Below are 18,378 nucleotides of genomic sequence, written 5' to 3'. Positions count from 1 at the left end.
CATAGTGAGTAACCTTGATCCACACCAGAAATTCATCACTGCTACTGTCCCCTTACATTTTAATATGTGCTGTTTTATAAATTATTTAAATTATAAATATACAGAAACATTCCTAATTGGATGAGCCTAAACATACAAAGAAACAATAAACTTCATAATCAAAGATATACCAAATGTAAGTTCAAATATGGGTTCTGTATCTTCCTTTTCAAAGGTCTGTGGCTGATATCTGAATGGATACTTAATATGGTCTATTAAATTATGTATTAATTTCCTTTTGATCAAAGGTTTGCATTATTAGTGCTCTTCCAAACTGTATTCAAAACCAGCTCAATCTGTTTTAAATTTTCTATGCAACTCCAAAACAAAGTAAAATTTCACCGCAAAGGGAATAACTGATTTAAACTCCATGGCCTAAATGTAATACAAATGGTACAGTCTTACATTTATGAAATACATTCCACTCTTCTCCTGAACCTACGTGTCATTTAAACTAAACATAGGTAAAATATAAACTGTAATATGCGAAAATAACCTGATCTATTCTGTGTACAGTTTGTAGGGGTGTTGTAGCTGTGTTGGTTCAGGATATTATAGAGACAAGATGGGTGAGGTAATATCTTTTATTGGACCAGAGACAAGCTTTCAAGTTTACAAAGAACTCTTCTTCAGGTCTGGGAAAGATACTCAGGCTGTCACAACTAAATACACTCTTTAGCTGTTCCACCTTATATTTAGCACACTTGCATTTAGTATATTTGACACTCAATACATTTCCCAGACTTGAAGAGCTCTGTGCAAGCTTGAAAGTTTCTCTCTCCAACAGAAGTTGGTCCAATAAAAGATATTACCTCACCCACCTTGTCTCTCTGTGCAAAGGATGTCAAAACGCATTGTACTGATGACAAAAGGATTGAACTTGAACAACCCAATATTAATAATTTGGAGCTGGAATTTAATACCACCCCTATGGCAAACAAAATGTTAATGAATATAACCCTAAGGAGCATCTTTCCATTAAAGTAATATAAATAACTTTATGCCTCATTTTGGAAAAACTGGCCTATGATAGGCAAAAACTTAGGGAGCATATTCATTATTAGAATATTTAACTCTTCTGTAAGTGAGTGGAAGATCTGTCCATGTCTCCATATTTCCTTACACTGATAAATAATTTCAGCTAGCCCTATATCCAAACACTTAATTTTTTCTGAAGCCTATTGTATAATAAGAGGCTTTAATTTTTTGTAATATAATGGATAAACCATCTTTTCTCCCAACTGATTCTAGATTTGAATTCAAAAACTCGAATTTATCAACTCTTTCTTAATTTCACTGTTTCACCTGTATTCAGATGCATGTGTTGGCAAAATCAGGGCCTACACTTGTACATTAATTACGCGTCTCTTACCTAAGATGACCAGGTTGTACTTTTATAGAAATTTCTTTTAATGAAATTAAATTCCTTCATTCTGTTTTAGAAAACTTTTATAAAAACATTCCTATCTCTGCCCCAATATGGCATGTATTAACCTCGTCTTGCTTAGGTTTGAGGCTTCAAGTGAGCTGAAGTGCACCAGAATCTTTCCAACCCACTCTTCCTTCCACCTTATTAGTTTCTACAAAACAAAATTTTTTTCATATTTTTTGTTGTTGTGAAGAAGGCTTTGGAATGCATTGAGGCTCAGTGAGTCTACTAACCACCTGAAGCCTTTTGGTAAGGCTTTTTGACACAGTCCCACATGACATTCTCATATTTAAACTAGGGAAATGTGGTGTAGATAAAATTATTATGAGTGTGGATGCACAACTGGTTTAATGACTATATTCAGAGTAGTTATCAACTGGGAAGGTGTGTCTGGTTGGGTCCTGCAGAGGTCAGTCCTGGGACTGGTACTGTTCCATGTTTTTTAATTAATGACTTGGATAATGGAGTGGAGACTATCTTTATAAAATTTGCAGGTGACAGCAAGCTGGAAGGGGTTGTAAGCACTTCGGAGGACAGGATTATAACTCAAAATGACTTTGACAAATTGGAAGAATTGGTCTGAATTCAACAAGATGAAATTCAATAAAGACAAGTGCAAAGTACTTCACTTGGCAGAAAAATCACATGCACAACTACAAAATGGGGACTAACTGGCTAAATGGTTGTTGACAGTGATCTGGGGACGTTAGTGGATCACAGATTGAATACGAGTCAACAATGCGATGTAGCTGCAAAAAAAAAAAAGCTAATATTCTGGAGTATATTAACAGGAGTATCTTATGTAAGACATGGAAAATAATAGTCTTGCTCTACTCGGCACTAGTGAGGCCTCAGCTTATGTACTGTTTCCAGTTCTGGGTCCCACACTTTAGGAATGATGGGGGCAAATGGGAAAGAGTCCAGAGGAGAACAACAAAAATGATAAAAAGTTTAGAAAACCTGACCTATGAGGAAAAGTTTATTTAAAAAAAAAAAAAAAAAAAAAGTGGCCATGTTTAGCCTTGAGAAAAGAAGACTGAGGGGGGGACCTGATAAATCTTCAGATACATTACAGGCTGTTATAAAGAGGATGAGGATCAGGTGTTCTCTGTGTCCACTGAAGGTAGTAATGGGCTTAATCTGCAGCAAGGGAGATTTAGGTTAGATATTAGGAAAAACCTACTAACTGTCAGGGTAATTAAGCCCTGGAATAGGCTTCCAAGTGGGGTTGTGGAACCCCCAGCATTGGAGGTTTTAAAAACAGGTTGGACAAACACTTGTCAGGGATGGTCTAGGTTTACTTGGTCCTGCCACCGCACAGGAGGATGGACTTGATGACTTCTCGAGGGCCCTTCCAGCCCTACATTTCTGTGATTCTGTGAAACTGTTTGTAGAGGTTTAAACTGCCCCATTCATATCAGAGAGGCAAATGTTGATACAGTTTCATTGCTAATCACTGCTGATAGTTTCACTTTAACAGAAACAACTGACTACTTTACTTATCAAGTGTGTTTGGAAATAACGGAACTAAATTAGAAAAGGTCCATTTTAGGGCATGTTCTCCTCTCTGTGGAGCCAGCTGTGATACTCTAAGGAAGAGGTGGCCAACCTGAGCCTGAGAAGGATCCAGAATTTACCAGTGTACATTGCCAAAGAGCCACAGTAATACGTCAGCAGCCCCCCATCAACTCCACCCCCCGCTCTCAGCACCTCCCGCCCACCTGCAGCCCCACTGATCAGCACCTTCTCCTCCCTCCCCGCATCTCCTGATCAGCTGTTTCGTGGCATGCAGGAGGCTGGGGGAGGAGGAGCAAGGGCATGGAAGGCTCAGGGGAGGAGGAGGGAAGGGTGGAATAGGGGCAGGGCCTGTGTCAGAGCCAGGGGTTGAGCAGTGAGCACCCCCTGGCACGCTGGAAAGTTGGCACCTGTAGCTCCAGCTCTGGAGTCGCTTTGTATACAAGGAGCATATTAACTTCTGAAGAGCCGCATTGGCACCAGAGCCACAGGTTGGCCACCTTACACTTAGGTTTTGGCCAAGTCTATGCTAGAAGTGCTTTGCTGGCACTCTGCTTTTGCAAGCATTGCTTATTCCAGTCTTCCTGCCCCACCATTTCCAAGCAAAATAAATGCAATTTTGATTGTATAACTGTGTCTGACCTAGTGGCTTTTGCTAGCACAGCTATCTTGGTTGCAAATTGCACCTCATTGCACCCTGGGCAACATAGCTATGCCAACAAATGTTTGTGGTGTAGACCTGGCCTTGATATCCCAAGCAATGAAGATTTTATTACTTCTGGTATTCCAGAAAGTAGAGCTTTGTCTTCTCGGGAATGTCATCTACCAGTGTAGCTGCATTGGTCCATCTTACCTTGGTGCAAATTTTGCTGCATGGGTGAAAATTGTGCCTACATTTGAGGTGAATCCTTGCCTATTGAAGCCAATGGCAGAATTTCCATTGACTTCAGTGGAGTCTAAATTTCACCTCAGTGAGTAAAATACCAGTGTAAACAAGGTCTGACAGATCTCACCATAAGAAATTTTGTTCCTGATTTTTTTCTCCATCTCATCATCATCATCATCATCCCATTACTCCAGGGCTTTAAAATGACATCAACAACATGAAATCTCATCAACTTAAAACAAACTAACAAAAAAGTTAAATGTAGTTTCAGGTATTAAACATATCCATGAGTCCCATTGTCAATGTTTGTTGTTTAACAATAACACTTTTTTTGATTTTTTATAAATGTTTATCACCCCCTATTGGTATGAGAGAAACCACCAAACAGAAGGGGAAACAGACTGACTGTATAGGTGATACCATGAAATTAACTATGCACAGCATGACAAATGAAAAGAGTAAACAAGTGGAATTTTCTGTTATCTCTTTCAGTTATGGGTAGCTTTAGGTGTTAATTTGTAACAATGCTAGGTTAAAAGCTTCAGCCAGAAAGTGTTTTAAAACTGACAGTGCCCTTTTAAATAAGCCTCATTGAATACTTTGATAGGGAAGCTTCCATGGTCAAGTAATGGAAAGAGAATGAGAGGACAGCTGCAGTGGAAGGAGTTTAAGGGGAAGCTAGTTCAATGCCATGCAAATGAGCTTCATATTGTGTGTTACGCTGTATGCACAACTAAGTAGCTTCCTACAAACTTAACCCCTCTTCAGAAGAATGCAGAAAGTCTGCTAAATAGGATATTTATCAGTGACTAGTGAGATGGTATTGGTGACAGTAGGATTATCGTGCCACCTATTTCTGACCTCACCGACAGTATACTGGTGGAGATTCAGATGGTGGATAACTACAGTGTGGTTTGCATTTCTCAAAGCAAGTTGTATGCAAATGGTTGTGTGATCAATGCAAGTATGTACCCAGGACCTGTGCTAACATGTACAGACCATGCTGAAGCCACCATCGTCACATCTTCACTGCAATTTTTAGCCTTGTTTGCTAGATTAGCGCTAGCATGGGTGTTTCTCTCTCAGCTACAGTCACATCTTTGATTGCATTGTAGTCGTACGCTGCAAAGTCGTGGTAGACAAGTGGGCATTGGTAGAATTTGACCTTGTCACCTCTTCCTGGATCACCAGAATATCTAGGAATGTGGTGTTGCTGGAATTTTGGTAGCCTGCAATAGATTGGTCATGATAATTGCTCCCTCTTAGCAACTAATGCCCCATAAAAAAAGTCCGTTGAGTGCTGGGATTGATGTTCTCTTGTCATGAGATGTCACGGCAAGTTTCAGTTCTCGTCTATCAGTTTATTTTAGATATTTGTAAGGTGGCTGTCTACCCCTTCTTTCATCCACTCTCCTTTCACCTTCAGTTAATTTAGATGCTCAGTTTTATTGGTTACATTGTATTATTATTATTATTTTATTATTAAATCAAGTCTTTGAGACAATTTATTCTCTGGCATATACTTCTACAACAGAATTATGCAAGTAACACTCGGTGGAAGAGAACTACAGAAGTAGTTGATCATGTGTTGATAAATGCTCATATTATAAAAAATTACCAATTTGATTATATTTAATATCAAATTCATTGTTAGGTGATTCACCGGTACTCATGCTCTATTAAAACTTCTGTTGTGATTTCCTTTTCAGCCACTGGTGCTACAACCACCATCTATGCAGTTGAGGCAGACGGTGATCCAAATGCAGGGTTTGATAAATCGAAGGAGCCAGGAGAAACACAGTATCTAATTAAATGGAAAGGCTGGTCTCATATCCATAACACATGGGAGACTGAAGAAACCTTGAAGCAGCAGAATGTTAAAGGAATGAAGAAACTGGACAACTACAAGAAAAAGGATCAGGAAACAAAACGATGGTAAATGTTATCGATAGCCATCTTTCATAATACAGATTTTTTTTTTTTACCAGCATTTTTGCTTATGTAGTATTGTAAGGGGATTGATCTCCGTAGAAGAATATATTTCCATAGGGTATATTCAGCAAGAAGTTAATGCATGCTCTTTTTATTGTTAGAACCACCTCGACATTTTAAGGTCCTGCAAGGTGTACAGCAACCTCAACTTCATTACTCATGAGTGAATGATGATATGTGGCATCTTGCAGGATCATGCCTTTAATAAATAGCTAAGCCTGTTTGGAAGTTATTTTTCTTAAATGTTTATAATATGCATAGTATAAATAAAATATTTACTCAATAAACAGTATGCATTGTTTACTGTTTACTCAAATGGCCTACCATTTGCTTTTCTTGACCATTGTACTTTAACAGAACTGTTCATTACATTCTCCACAGTGATACTTACTTCTTTTTCTTAGAAGTTTTAATTCTATACACTTTGCTAGGCTTTCCAGTTCTACTGTCTCATTTTTCTGCCCATTGTCTGGATCAACAAGCACTCTCTTATCAATGTTGTTAGAAGTCCTGAATTAAATGTTTGGAGAAAATCTTTACCTTCTACTGCCCTCTTTTGATGCTGGTTTCCACTGGGTTATTCAGTGTCCTACATGAAAAGTGGTAGTTCTTGTCCATTACTTTTAGGAATGGTTGAGATGGATTTCCCTGGATTTAACCCCCTTCAAGTGTTGTTCTCATTAAGTGAAAAAAGTGTCCTACAGAGTAAAATACTTTAACTGTTAGGAGTGGACATTCCGTATTATACCTACATTAATTATTTTTTATCAGGTGTAGCTGACACTAGTACAGTTTCTCAGTAGTTTTTCCTCAGCTTCCAGTCAGGAGGGCACCTAATTCAGATAAGGAATTTATGTAGCAGGTCTTTTTTCTCCACTGAGATATCTTTAGTTCCTTTCTCAAAGAAGCTTTCCCTGCAACTTTCTTTCTTACACTGAAAGCTTTAGGACTGTCAAATTGTTTTAGTTTAGAATGAAACAATGTAATGACTATTTTCATAATTTTCATTCCAGGCTGAAAAATGCTTCTCCAGAAGATGTGGAATATTATAACTGCCAGCAAGAACTTACAGATGATCTTCATAAACAATATCAAATAGTGGAGAGAATAATTGGTAAGTGACAAATTGGAGACTGGAAATAACAATAAGAATAATATACTGTCATTGCTTCTATTTTTATAGATTCTTAAAAATGTAGGGTTTGAAGGGACCTCAAGAAGTTATCCCCCTGTGCTGCGGCAGGACTAAGTAAACCTAGACCATCCCAGGTGTTTGTCCAACCTGTATGGTGGAGATTCCACAGCCCCCCTTGGAAGCCTGTTCTAGAGATTAATTACCCTTGTAGTTAATGCATTTTTCCTCATATCTAACCTAAATCTCCCTTGAGTTAGATTAAGCCCATTACTACTTATCCGACCTTCAATGGACATGGAGAACAACTGATCACTGTTCTTTTTGTAACAGCCTGTAACATATTTGAAGACATATAGGTCTGTTCTCAGTCTTTTTTTCTCAAGACTGAGTATGCCCAGTTGTTTTGACCTTTTCTCATGAGTCAGGTTTTCTAAACCTTTTATCATTTTTGTTGCTCTCCTCGTTACTCTTTCCAGTTTGTCCCCATCTTTCCTAAAATGTGGAACTCAGAATTGAAAACCATACTCAAACTGAGGCCACACTGGTGCCAAATAGACTGGGACAATTACCTTCCATGTCTTAATATGACACTCTTGTTAATACACCCCAGAATATTAGCCTTTTTTGTTGCTGCATTGCATTGTTGACTCGTATTCAATTTGTGATCCACTAAACCCAAGACCCTAGTCAGTAGTAGTACTTTCTAGCCAGTTATTCCCCATCTTGCAGTTGTGCATTTGATTTTTAATTCCTAAGTGAAGTACTTTGCACTTGTCTTTATTAAATTTCATCTTGTTGAATTCAGACTCAATTCTCCAAATTTTATATTTGTGGATAATAAATTTATTAGAATTCTTAATTATTTTACTTTCAAACTAAAATAATATGGATATAAATTAGGATGGAGGTTAATCATGGGCTCTTTAATTCTGAGCACTTTGTCACTTGATTGTGTCACAAAAATGAAATGTCTCATTAAAATCAAAATTATTGATGAAGTATCTCAAATGTATTCTACAGCTCATTCAAATCAGAAGTCAGCAGCAGGTTATCCAGATTATTATTGCAAGTGGCAGGGTCTCCCTTACTCAGAGTGCAGCTGGGAAGATGGTGCTCTCATTGCCAAAAAATTTCAGTCATGCATTGATGAGTATTTTAGCAGAAATCAATCCAAGACGACTCCTTTTAAGGACTGCAAGGTGAGTGAGATTTAAGATAATTTTCGTAGACGTCTGAGAATTGAGACAATAAAAATATTTGTAGCTGGCTGTTTTGTTCCTGGATTAGGGATGGTATACTTTATAAAGTTTTTCAGATCACAGAATGAAATATTAAAATTTAGTTTAGTAATGACTGTTAAGGTATATAACTTGAGTCAGTGGTCTTATTAATTCTAAGCAGACAAATGTCCCCATCATAATTATTTTCACTAAAATGTGGAATTATGTTAACTTTTAGAAGTTAAAATAGTAATGTTATAAACATAATTTAAATTATTTTCCATTTTCTCCTGCAACTTCAGTAAAATTATATTTAGAATCTTAAAGCATTCAGTAGTAGGACTAATGTTCAATATCACTTTGACAGGTTTTAAAACAGAGGCCAAGGTTTGTTGCACTGAAGAAGCAACCATCATATATTGGTGGGCATGAAGGCTTAGAGTTAAGAGACTATCAGTTAAATGGACTAAACTGGCTCGCTCACTCCTGGTGCAAGTAAGTACGTTCTGAAAGTCTGATGCTTTTCTATTACTTGTAAATGGTAGAAATTCATAAAACCTTAGCAGAATGGATTATTTTGTCATTGGAGTAGTAAATTGTACAGTAAAGATTTGAGAGGTATTGCTTTCACCTGCAAATACATAAATTTAGCACATATTTGATTTGTACAGGCAAGACTTCTATGGTTTTTCTTTTTCTCTCTAGTGCTTGTAGGTGAAATACAATATAAACTACATTATCCTCAAATATCACACAATGAAGTTTATTTTTAAAATTCATGCACAGGATCTATTTAGTAGCTTTATACAGAACAAAATTTATCTTGGGTCCCTTTTTACCATTTGATATTGCAGTTTGAAAATCCTTCATTAATGACAGTAATTAAGATTCTTCTTTGATTGATTGCACATGTCCTTTTCAATGTAGGTGTCTGTGTTCCAGTGCACATTGTCAGAGAACTTTCCCCTCTGAGGTCTCGTGCACCATTTTCAGGCATAAAGGGCTGAGCTGTCCCTGACCCCCCTCAGTTCCTTCCCGCTGCCCATGTTGGTTGTTAGAGCTCCTTTTCCTTCTACAAGTCTATAGTCAAGCACGTAAATAGTACCTGTTTTTTTTTAAATTGTGTTTGTGTGTGGATCTGGCACCCTATCTGGATACCGGCCATGGTACAGGAGATATGTTGTGCTCTCTGGGTTTCAAGCTTTGCCACTCCTGTGGTAAGGCAATACCTAACAGTGAACCAGATCCCTTAAGCACTTGGAGGAGGCTCATTTGAGAGACAAATGTGCTGATTGTAAGGGCTTTAAACCCCACTCGAAAAAGGACAGGGCAACTAGACTGAAATCTGCTGCTGGAATCGGCACTATGTCTTCTATCACAACCATCTACCTCAATCCAGATATTGTCATTGCTCAGCACCAGTAGCGCGTCTTTGGCATTACCAGCACAAAGAGGTAGATCGGCGTTGCTGTTACCAAGGAAGAGGCACTGTAAATTGGATTTGATACCAGGATCTTGGAAGGAAGCAAAGAGGTTGAGGTCATCTAAGGACTCGGGAGGGTGCTAAGGACTCTAAGCAGGGAAGTTCATTGACTGCAGAGCCCAGTATGGGCCTGTTGAGACTGGCTCTCGAAGCACCATCATTGGGATTCTCTTACTCCCCAGTACTGGAGAGTACTTTCCCAGAACCATCTACTCCTGAGGCATTTGAGGCTATGAGAGCGTTGTTTAACCTCTTGGTGCTGCTGTCACTGGCAATTCAGGAGTCTAGCCTGGCACCAGTGCCCAAGATACTGGAATTAGCAGCTTCACCTCTGTAGTGGGCAGATCCGACTGATTTGGCTATCAGGGTACCAATCAAGATGGTACCGTCTAGGGAAATCAAGGTGATCTCCCTGGGTCTGAACAGTCCTCTCCGGTACCAAACTGTACAACCCCGCCATGGTCTCAGGAAGAGTATTTTTCTTCATCAGACTCAGCAGTGAAATCCTGTGTGTTCCTAGCCAGTCTCACCGTCAAGAGAATACCACCTGTCTTCCCTGGTTTCAGCCTCAATTTCAGCAAGGAGCTTACCGAAACGACCCTTGAGCCAAATACACTTGGGGATCAGGGCCATACCAGGGGCCATTTTGAAACCAGTGGAGATTCCCCTCAAATCGAATGTGTCCCCACATCCATCTCAGCTGACTCCATCTACAGGCAATCAGGAACATCCATGCCACAAACATCCTAGTGTTGGTATTAAGCCTGGCACTGAGCACATTCAGGACCCCTCTCACAAGTATCCACGAGAGCAGTGGAAACTGGACCAGTCCCTGGTATTGTTGTCATCTTTTTCCTCTATCCCCTGATGAGGCAATTGTGGTAGAACCTATCTCTCTGCCTCCTGATGATTTTAAGACTCATCGGGAGTTGTTGAGGAGGATGGCTGTGGCCCTGGACATTCTCCCCGAGGAGATTCAGGAAAAATCCACTGAGCTGGTAAACATTTTGGCATCTGCGACCTCAGCTAGAATATCTCTCCTATGCTGTTTTAGAGCCAAAAAAAAATTGAAATTTCAGTCACTCTGGCCTCCATAATCCCTTCACTGAGGCCAGGGGACCGGTATGCTGCTCTCTACTTAAAGGACATTTACTTCCATGTGACAATCCATCAGACCCACTGAAAATTTCTGAGATTCACTGTCAGCAGTCATCATTATCAGTTCCCAGTGCTCCCCTTTGGTCTCTTGTCTGCCTGGCATGTATTTACAAAGTGTATGGTGGTGGTAGCAGCATTTCTCTGGTGGTCAGGGGATGTCTTTCCTTACCTTGATGATTGGCATAAGAGGTTGATCCACGTCACAGAGAGGTTGTTCAGCATAAACATAATCTGATCCACCTTTGATGCGCTCAGACTGCTGATCAACACGGACAAGTCAGTCCCATTTCCAGTTGAAAAAATATAATTTATTGGCGTGGTCCTGGATTTGACAATGGCGAGGGCCTTACTATTGCAGGCCACGTTTCATTCAATGCAAAACTTCATTGTAGACTTAAAAGCTTATCTCCTCATCATGGTGAGAAACTGTTCAAGGCTGCTGGCACAAAAGGCAGCATGCATTTATGTAGTCCAATACGCCAGGCTGTTTCAGACTCCTTCAAGGCTGGTTGATGGGCTGAGGTGTATTCACCAAGGAGGCATCACATAGATATGTTACTGCACATACGGAATTAGATTTTATCCTCCCTAGATTGATGGACAGACCTGACCAATGTCTGCAAGGGAGTTCCCTTTGGCCTGCCTCAACAATGTTTTACCTTAGGTGTGACCTGAGGTACCTGAAGGGTAGCCCACACTGAAAATGCCAAGGTCAGGGCAGACTGCAAAAAGGAGAGCAGATTCCCCCAAAACTGGGGGTTGTAGTTAGATTCATTAACCAGTTACAAACGGTGCTCCTGCTCCCCCACACTGGTTATCAAGAAGCTGAAAAAAATAACTCTCACAGTCCCCTTTATTGCATTCCAGTCTCTGGCTCCCAATCAGCAAATAGGTCCATTATAGTGAGAAGTTCCTTAAAACTCTATTCACTATATAAAATGTTCTGATCCCCAAAGGGCCAGCCACATGACCAGAGCAATACTAGTATGGATCATACCAATCTGCCAGTCAATCCTTTAGTATCTAAAACTAAAGGTTTATTATAAAAGAAAAGAATGAGAAGAGAGTTGTTAAATGGCCAAAGCAATACACAGATATGATTTCCAAGTCTATATATCAGCATCTTAGCAGAATTGGTACTTAGCTAGAGTTTGCTGGCTTGTGAAGTCCCTCTGGAACACATCCAAAGCTTGGATGGGTCCATCAGTCCTTTGTTCAAAGCTTCAGTTTGTAGAGAAGTTACTCCAAAGGTGAGATGCAAGAATGAAGACAAAATGGAGATGATGTAGCTGCATTATTATATCCTTTGCCATGTGACTTGTACATCCTTTGCCCCAAACATAAACTCGCTCCCAGCATGTGAGCATTGAAGAGTACGTAGAGTCCCCTATCCGTAAGCATGTTCCTATATGTCCTGCTGACTCATAGGCTAGCCCCTGGCTTCTCTCAATGGGTTCATTGTACAGCTGGTTGTCCTTGATGGGCCATCAAGCAGGCTGGATAATGCTGATGCCAATCTGTCTGGGGATGTCACCCAGATACACCGCCCAAGTTTGAGATACAAATATACCACACATTTATAACTCACAAAGAAAGGTGGTACATATAAATGAGCTTATCATATTTAGCAAATCATAACCTTTCCACTGATACCTTGCATGGCTTATATTATATAAGATTCATTGTGATTTTGTAATATTGATATCAATAATATTAAATATAATAATATTATAAATGTTATATTCCATACATTGTCACGTTAGGCATGGATGCCTCGGACCTGGGGTGAAGGGCTCACTTGGGACCCCTGCAGATGCAAGGCCTTTGGTCTATCCCAGATCTCAGTCTAGACAAAAAAAACATCAGGGAGTTTTGAGATATCCACTTAGCTTGCATGTTGTTCCTTCCTAATGTCAGCGGAAGAAGCATGTTAGTGTTGACTGCCAGTATGATGGGGAGGGGAGGTGGTCCTCTTTACTCTGTGAGGAAGCAATCCTACTCTGGGACTTCTGCATCAGCAGTTCTATACTTCTGAAGGTGATCCGCCTCCTGGGCGGCTCAGAATAGAGTGGCCGGTTTCCTGCACAGGTTGGTTGTCAATTACCACGAGTTGTTCCTTTGCCCAGATATAGCAAGGGCAATTTTCCTGCTCTGGGAGATCCCCAGTGGATCTGTTTGCAACAAAAGACAACAGAAAATATTAGTTTTGCTCCTGAGAGGCCCATAATACAGGTTTGTTAGTGGATGCTTTTCTTCTGTCATGGTCAGAGGGTCTTCTGTATGCTTTTTTCCACCCCCAATCCCTCTTCTGCCCTGATCAAGCAGGATGAGGCCCATTTTACACTGGTTGTCACTGTGTGGCTTTCATAGCTCTTAAACCTCTCAATTAGTCCCCACTGTTACTCCCACACCACGTAGATTTGATTTCACAGAATTGCGGCTGCCTCTTCCACCCCAGTCTTCGGGCCCTTCACCTGATGGCAGGGAGGTTTCATGTTTAACTTAGGCAGGAGTCCTGCTCTAGAAAATTTCAGAACATGCTGCTGAATAGTAGGAACCATCCACTAGAATTACTTACCTGGCTAAGTTTCAGAGTAGCAGCCATGTTGGTCTGTATTCGCAAAAAGAAAAGAAGTACTTGTGGCACCTTAGAGACTAACAAATTTATTTGAGCTACATTATTGTACATTACTCACGAAAGCTTATGCTCAAATAAATTTGTTAGTCTCTAAGGTGCCACAAGTACTCCTATTCTTTTTACCTGACTAAATGGAAGAGGTTTTCCTCCTGTTCCAGACTGAAAGGGGTTTCCACCTGTTCTTGCTTCTATTCAGCACACACTGGACTACTTTCAGTCCCTGAAACTTCAAGGATTAGTGATTAGCTCAATTAGAGTACACATAGCATCTATCTTGGCATTTCACCCATCTCTGGGTAACCATTTTCTTTTCCAACCTGATGGCTGTAAGATTTTTAAAGGGTTTGGACAGACTGTTTCTGTAGGGACATTCTTTCTGAAAGGTCAGCAAGAGTATTGCTGGGTTAATATGAAAAATAATAGTGAGTAGTAAAGGGAAGGAGAGACTACGCGCTCTGTCTGGATGAAAGAAGAGCTTTAGCATTTTATCTGGGACAGACTAAACCTCTCGGGTCTTTCTCCCTATTCTTCATTATGTTTGCAGACAGAATGAAGGGCATTCCTATGTCCACACCAAGGATTTTGGCTGTATTCGACTGTGTTACCAGTTGGCTAATGTGAAGCTGTCAGATAGTGTGTTGGTTCATTAAACTAGGTCCCAAGCAACCTCCTGTGGCTTTTCTGGCTGATATGCCCATATTAAACATTTGCAAAGTGGTAACCTGTTCATCATGTCACATGTTTGCCTCTCGCTACTCTATCCTTCAGTAATCTAGATATGCTTTTTGGATGAGTGGGCCTCCAGTCCCTGTTCAAATAGACTCTGAAATCATCTCAGTTGAGCCTGCTTATGAGTCACCTACAGTGGAATGGACATGTGCAGTCACTCAAAGAAAAAATAGTTACTATCTTTTCCATAACTATTGTTCTTCAAGGTGTGTTGCACATGTCCATGATCCACCCTCCTTTCCATCTCTGAGTCTTTCGGTAGGAGAGAGCTGAGGGCAGTTTTGGGTGGCTTGGCCCTTTATGCCTGTGCGTGAGGCAGCGGAGGGCACTTGTGCTGCCCTGATGGGTTCCACTAAGGGGAAAATTCTGACAACTGTGCACTGGAGCACATCGACACCTGCAGTGGAATGGACATGTGCAACCCATCTCAAAGAACCACCATTACAAAAAAGTTTGTAACCATTTTTTTCTGAATTGGTAGTATGAAAACATTCTTTGTTTTATTGCTGAATATACAGTTATAAGCAATAGTCCTCATAATCTGTGAGCTAATTACATTTCCTCAGAAGATATACATTTGAAAAATCTTACAAAACATCTTTGAACTTCTATTTACAAATGCTTAAAGGAATGTAATTTTTATCCTGGTGATTAGCAGTATGATAATATATAATTTTTTTTTATATTTCTTTCATTTTGCAGAGGGAACAGTTGTATTCTTGCAGATGAAATGGGTTTGGGTAAAACAATACAAACTATTTCTTTTCTGAACTACCTGTTTCATGAACATCAGTTGTATGGGCCTTTCTTGCTGGTAGTGCCACTTTCTACTTTGACATCTTGGCAAAGAGAAATTCAGACGTGGGCTCCTCAGATGAACGCTGTGGTTTATTTAGGAGACATCAATAGCAGAAACATGGTGAGTACATTTGAACAGTAATGAAAAACACAGTGCTAAAAAGGATTCTTTCAAACATTTGCCTATTATTCATCTTTTGTGTGTTTGGTTAAAAATTAGAAAACATGTATTTGCCTGAAATACAATATTTAATATGAAAATTTGAAAGTTTAGATTTTGGTGTAAAATAATTACTTATATATGCTCTTTTATTTCCTTCTTAGTCTCTGCTTACTACACGCAGGGAGCTTGTTTGAAAATCTAACCTTCCATTTAAAAATAAATTTTCTCTTTCCCTTGTGGTTGAGAAGATAAAATTTAAAATTGTGAACAGAATGTAAAGTAATACAATGACATCTGTCTGGGTGTGCAGAGAAGCATAAAACAATAACTTTAAAAAGTGCTAACTGCCCCGTTCACGTCAAGGGATTGTTAACTAAATGTCATAGTTGACTATTTCATTGCTGGTCACAACAGTTGCATAAAATCTGATGTGAGTGGAGTCGCAGAATTGCTGAGCTTCGTTTGGCCAGAATTTGGAAGAGTACCATTTTTTTTTCCCTTCCAGTTTAACCACTGGATGTAATGTTCAGAGTTGTGAATTTCTTTCAGAATGAAAATTTAAAAATCAAAAACCTTTAATTTTTCATGTTAGCTTCGCAAAAATTCATGGAATATTCTATAAATAAGCATGGTCCACGTATCACCTGTTACTTTTTCTCCTTTGCAGTTAAGGAGGCTTTAGAAAGTTCTTATTTTACTAAAGTAACAATGAAGCAGCCAAGTATTGTTTAGCTACAGTTTTCTTTAGGACACAGATTAATGATGCACCATGAACATACAATAACTTTTAAAATTATTTTAAAATACTACAATAGATTTGTATCATTTCAGTGAACAGATTTTATGAGTTGATTACTGAATGTTTACATGAGAAATAAAATCATTTGATGGCCAGAAATGACATTAAAGCTTGTCTAGGTTATTATTTTGGAATAAATTGCTAATGTATCTCAAATGTTTTTGTAGACCAAAGGTGGCATATACTTCAAAATGAAAAATAGTTGACTAACTCTTTCTTCACCTTCCTCCTTCAAATGCAACTTCTCATTCTAGAGGAGCAAATTACCTTCCTGGTTTTCTTTGATCACTTTATGACATTGCCCCTATATCTAACAAGTTACTTTTGAGTGTTTATCAAATATATATTATCCTACTTGTAATTCTAATTCTTTCCTATTAGTGATTATTTTAAAAAAGCACAAAATAGAAAAAAATCAGATTATTGTATATTATTTAACATTCATACTTCTGTAGCATTTAAAGTTAATCAAGTTGAAAATGACCATCCAAACTTTCTATCTCAAATTTCTCACAAATTTACAATCTTTCTTTGTAGATAAGAACTCACGAATGGATGCATCCACAGTCCAAACGGTTAAAATTTAATATTCTTTTGACAACTTATGAAATTTTGCTAAAGGATAAGGTAAGTCATAATTTTGAATTATTTTATTTTCCATTAATAGAGATTACCATTTATTCTGTACCACAACATATAGAATTGTACTTGCCATTACATTTATTTTGGCCCTGGAAATGTGCACACTTTGTTTTTATAAATATGATAGATTTTCTATAACAGTTTAGATTATTTTTCTTCAAATCTCTGAGAGACATTGATTTGTTTCTCCAGCTATTTATGCTGCTACTACTACCTACTGCTGCTCTTTCAATTTTGATATTGAACCTTGAGGAGTGATATCAGAGAGCCACAGATCCGGCACCATATACTGTAGTTCAATTGCAGTGTTTGGTCAATATGTGATTATGATGAATAGTAGTGCAGTGTTCTCATATATCAGTTTGAAGGCACTCCAATTAACCTTGTGGACTTCAGAGCACTTAGAAGCTCAGAGTTGAGCTTTAAACAAAAAAACTTTTTTATACCTTAATTATCAATACAAACATCACAACAGCATATCGGAGCATCATGCCGCAATTATTTTGTGGTTAATTGACAGTTTTTTCTCTTCTTCTTCTTTTCCCTATTTCTAGCAGCAAGTGCTGTGTTCTCTCCCCTCATTTCTGTTTTATATATTCTGGAAAGAAGGACCATAGTTATTTCTTTTTGTAGTGTACTTTGTACTACCTCATGTGTGATTAAATAGCATTCCTGTGAATTCTTTCAGAACCAGAGGAAAGCTAATTAAAGGTCTGAGCTAATGGATCCAGAGGAAAGCTAATGGAAGCTAATGATGTGTTGAGGCCTGAGTTTTTGTTGGTATAGCTCACACTTCTGTAGTTCTTTAGCTCACACTTCTGAGTTTTTGTTGGTATAGCTCACAGCTAACTATAATATTTTAACAATTAAGAACTCTTTCTGCTGTTGATCCCAGCCAACTTAAGACATAGATCAATATTAAAACACACAGGTGTCCATATACCATTAATTTAAAGGTTTGCTAACAAACATTATATCCAGTTATCGGTTACTCTGCTTCATGTTTGGCGTGTGAAAAGGGACTGGCAGAACTAGTAGTCAGTTTTTAAGGTTTGAATTTTATTTATTTATTTATTTATTTTATTGTAGAAAAATAATAGTATATGGCCTTCATGATTCTAACTATCAAATGCTTCTTTTACATAATTTTCTTTTCTTTTTTTAAGTCTTTCCTTGGTGGTCTAAATTGGGCATTTATAGGAGTGGATGAAGCTCATCGTTTAAAAAATGATGATTCCCTTCTATACAAGACACTAATAGACTTTAAGTCAAACCATCGTCTTCTTATCACTGGAACTCCTCTGCAAAACTCCCTCAAAGAGCTCTGGTCTTTGCTGCACTTCATCATGCCAGAAAAGTAAATAAGATCTTTCATACTCTTGTTAATATAGTTATAGTATTCTTAAACAGATAATTTCACAGTGAAAAATACTTTAAAATATCATATAATATTTAAACATGTAGCAGATGCACTTATTTTTCATGCCACGTCTGACAAATAACTTTGATAATAGTTTAAAACTTTTCTGTTTTAGAAAACCATTAAAATAAATGGATTGGTACTGGAAACGCCTTAATATGGGTTACAACCCTGACAGTATGCCTCACCTTGTTTTGGAGGATAGTCTCTGTACAGTTAATTCTCAGCATCCTTTCAGTCATTGTCTTTGAGACAGCTAATAAGGTTATCTGTTTAATGTCATTTATGTTTGCATAGCAAATGCCTCTCTGTCACATATTTTTGCCCATAAA

The 18,378-nt window shown here is 38.5% G+C and overlaps 1 protein-coding gene across 2 annotated transcripts in view; it reads left to right on the top strand.

Annotated features, from left to right (window-relative positions):
* CHD1 (chromodomain helicase DNA binding protein 1) overlaps positions 1–18,378 on the top strand; it is an 82,872-nt gene that overhangs the window by 32,617 nt on the left and 31,877 nt on the right. For both annotated transcript variants that reach the window (XM_038401992.2, XM_038401994.2), the window contains 7 exons: positions 5,579–5,804; positions 6,875–6,975; positions 8,017–8,195; positions 8,584–8,711; positions 14,927–15,143; positions 16,522–16,611; positions 17,793–17,983. In XM_038401992.2, coding sequence (XP_038257920.1) covers positions 5,579–5,804; positions 6,875–6,975; positions 8,017–8,195; positions 8,584–8,711; positions 14,927–15,143; positions 16,522–16,611; positions 17,793–17,983 — 1,132 coding nt within the window. The remainder of the gene's footprint in view (positions 1–5,578; positions 5,805–6,874; positions 6,976–8,016; positions 8,196–8,583; positions 8,712–14,926; positions 15,144–16,521; positions 16,612–17,792; positions 17,984–18,378) is intronic.

Source organism: Dermochelys coriacea, chromosome 5 (assembly GCF_009764565.3).
Source record: "Dermochelys coriacea isolate rDerCor1 chromosome 5, rDerCor1.pri.v4, whole genome shotgun sequence".
Taxonomy (NCBI): Eukaryota; Metazoa; Chordata; order Testudines; family Dermochelyidae; genus Dermochelys; species Dermochelys coriacea.
The sequence above is the reverse complement of the archived record's forward strand: the minus strand, read 5'-3'. Positions and strand labels throughout refer to the sequence as shown.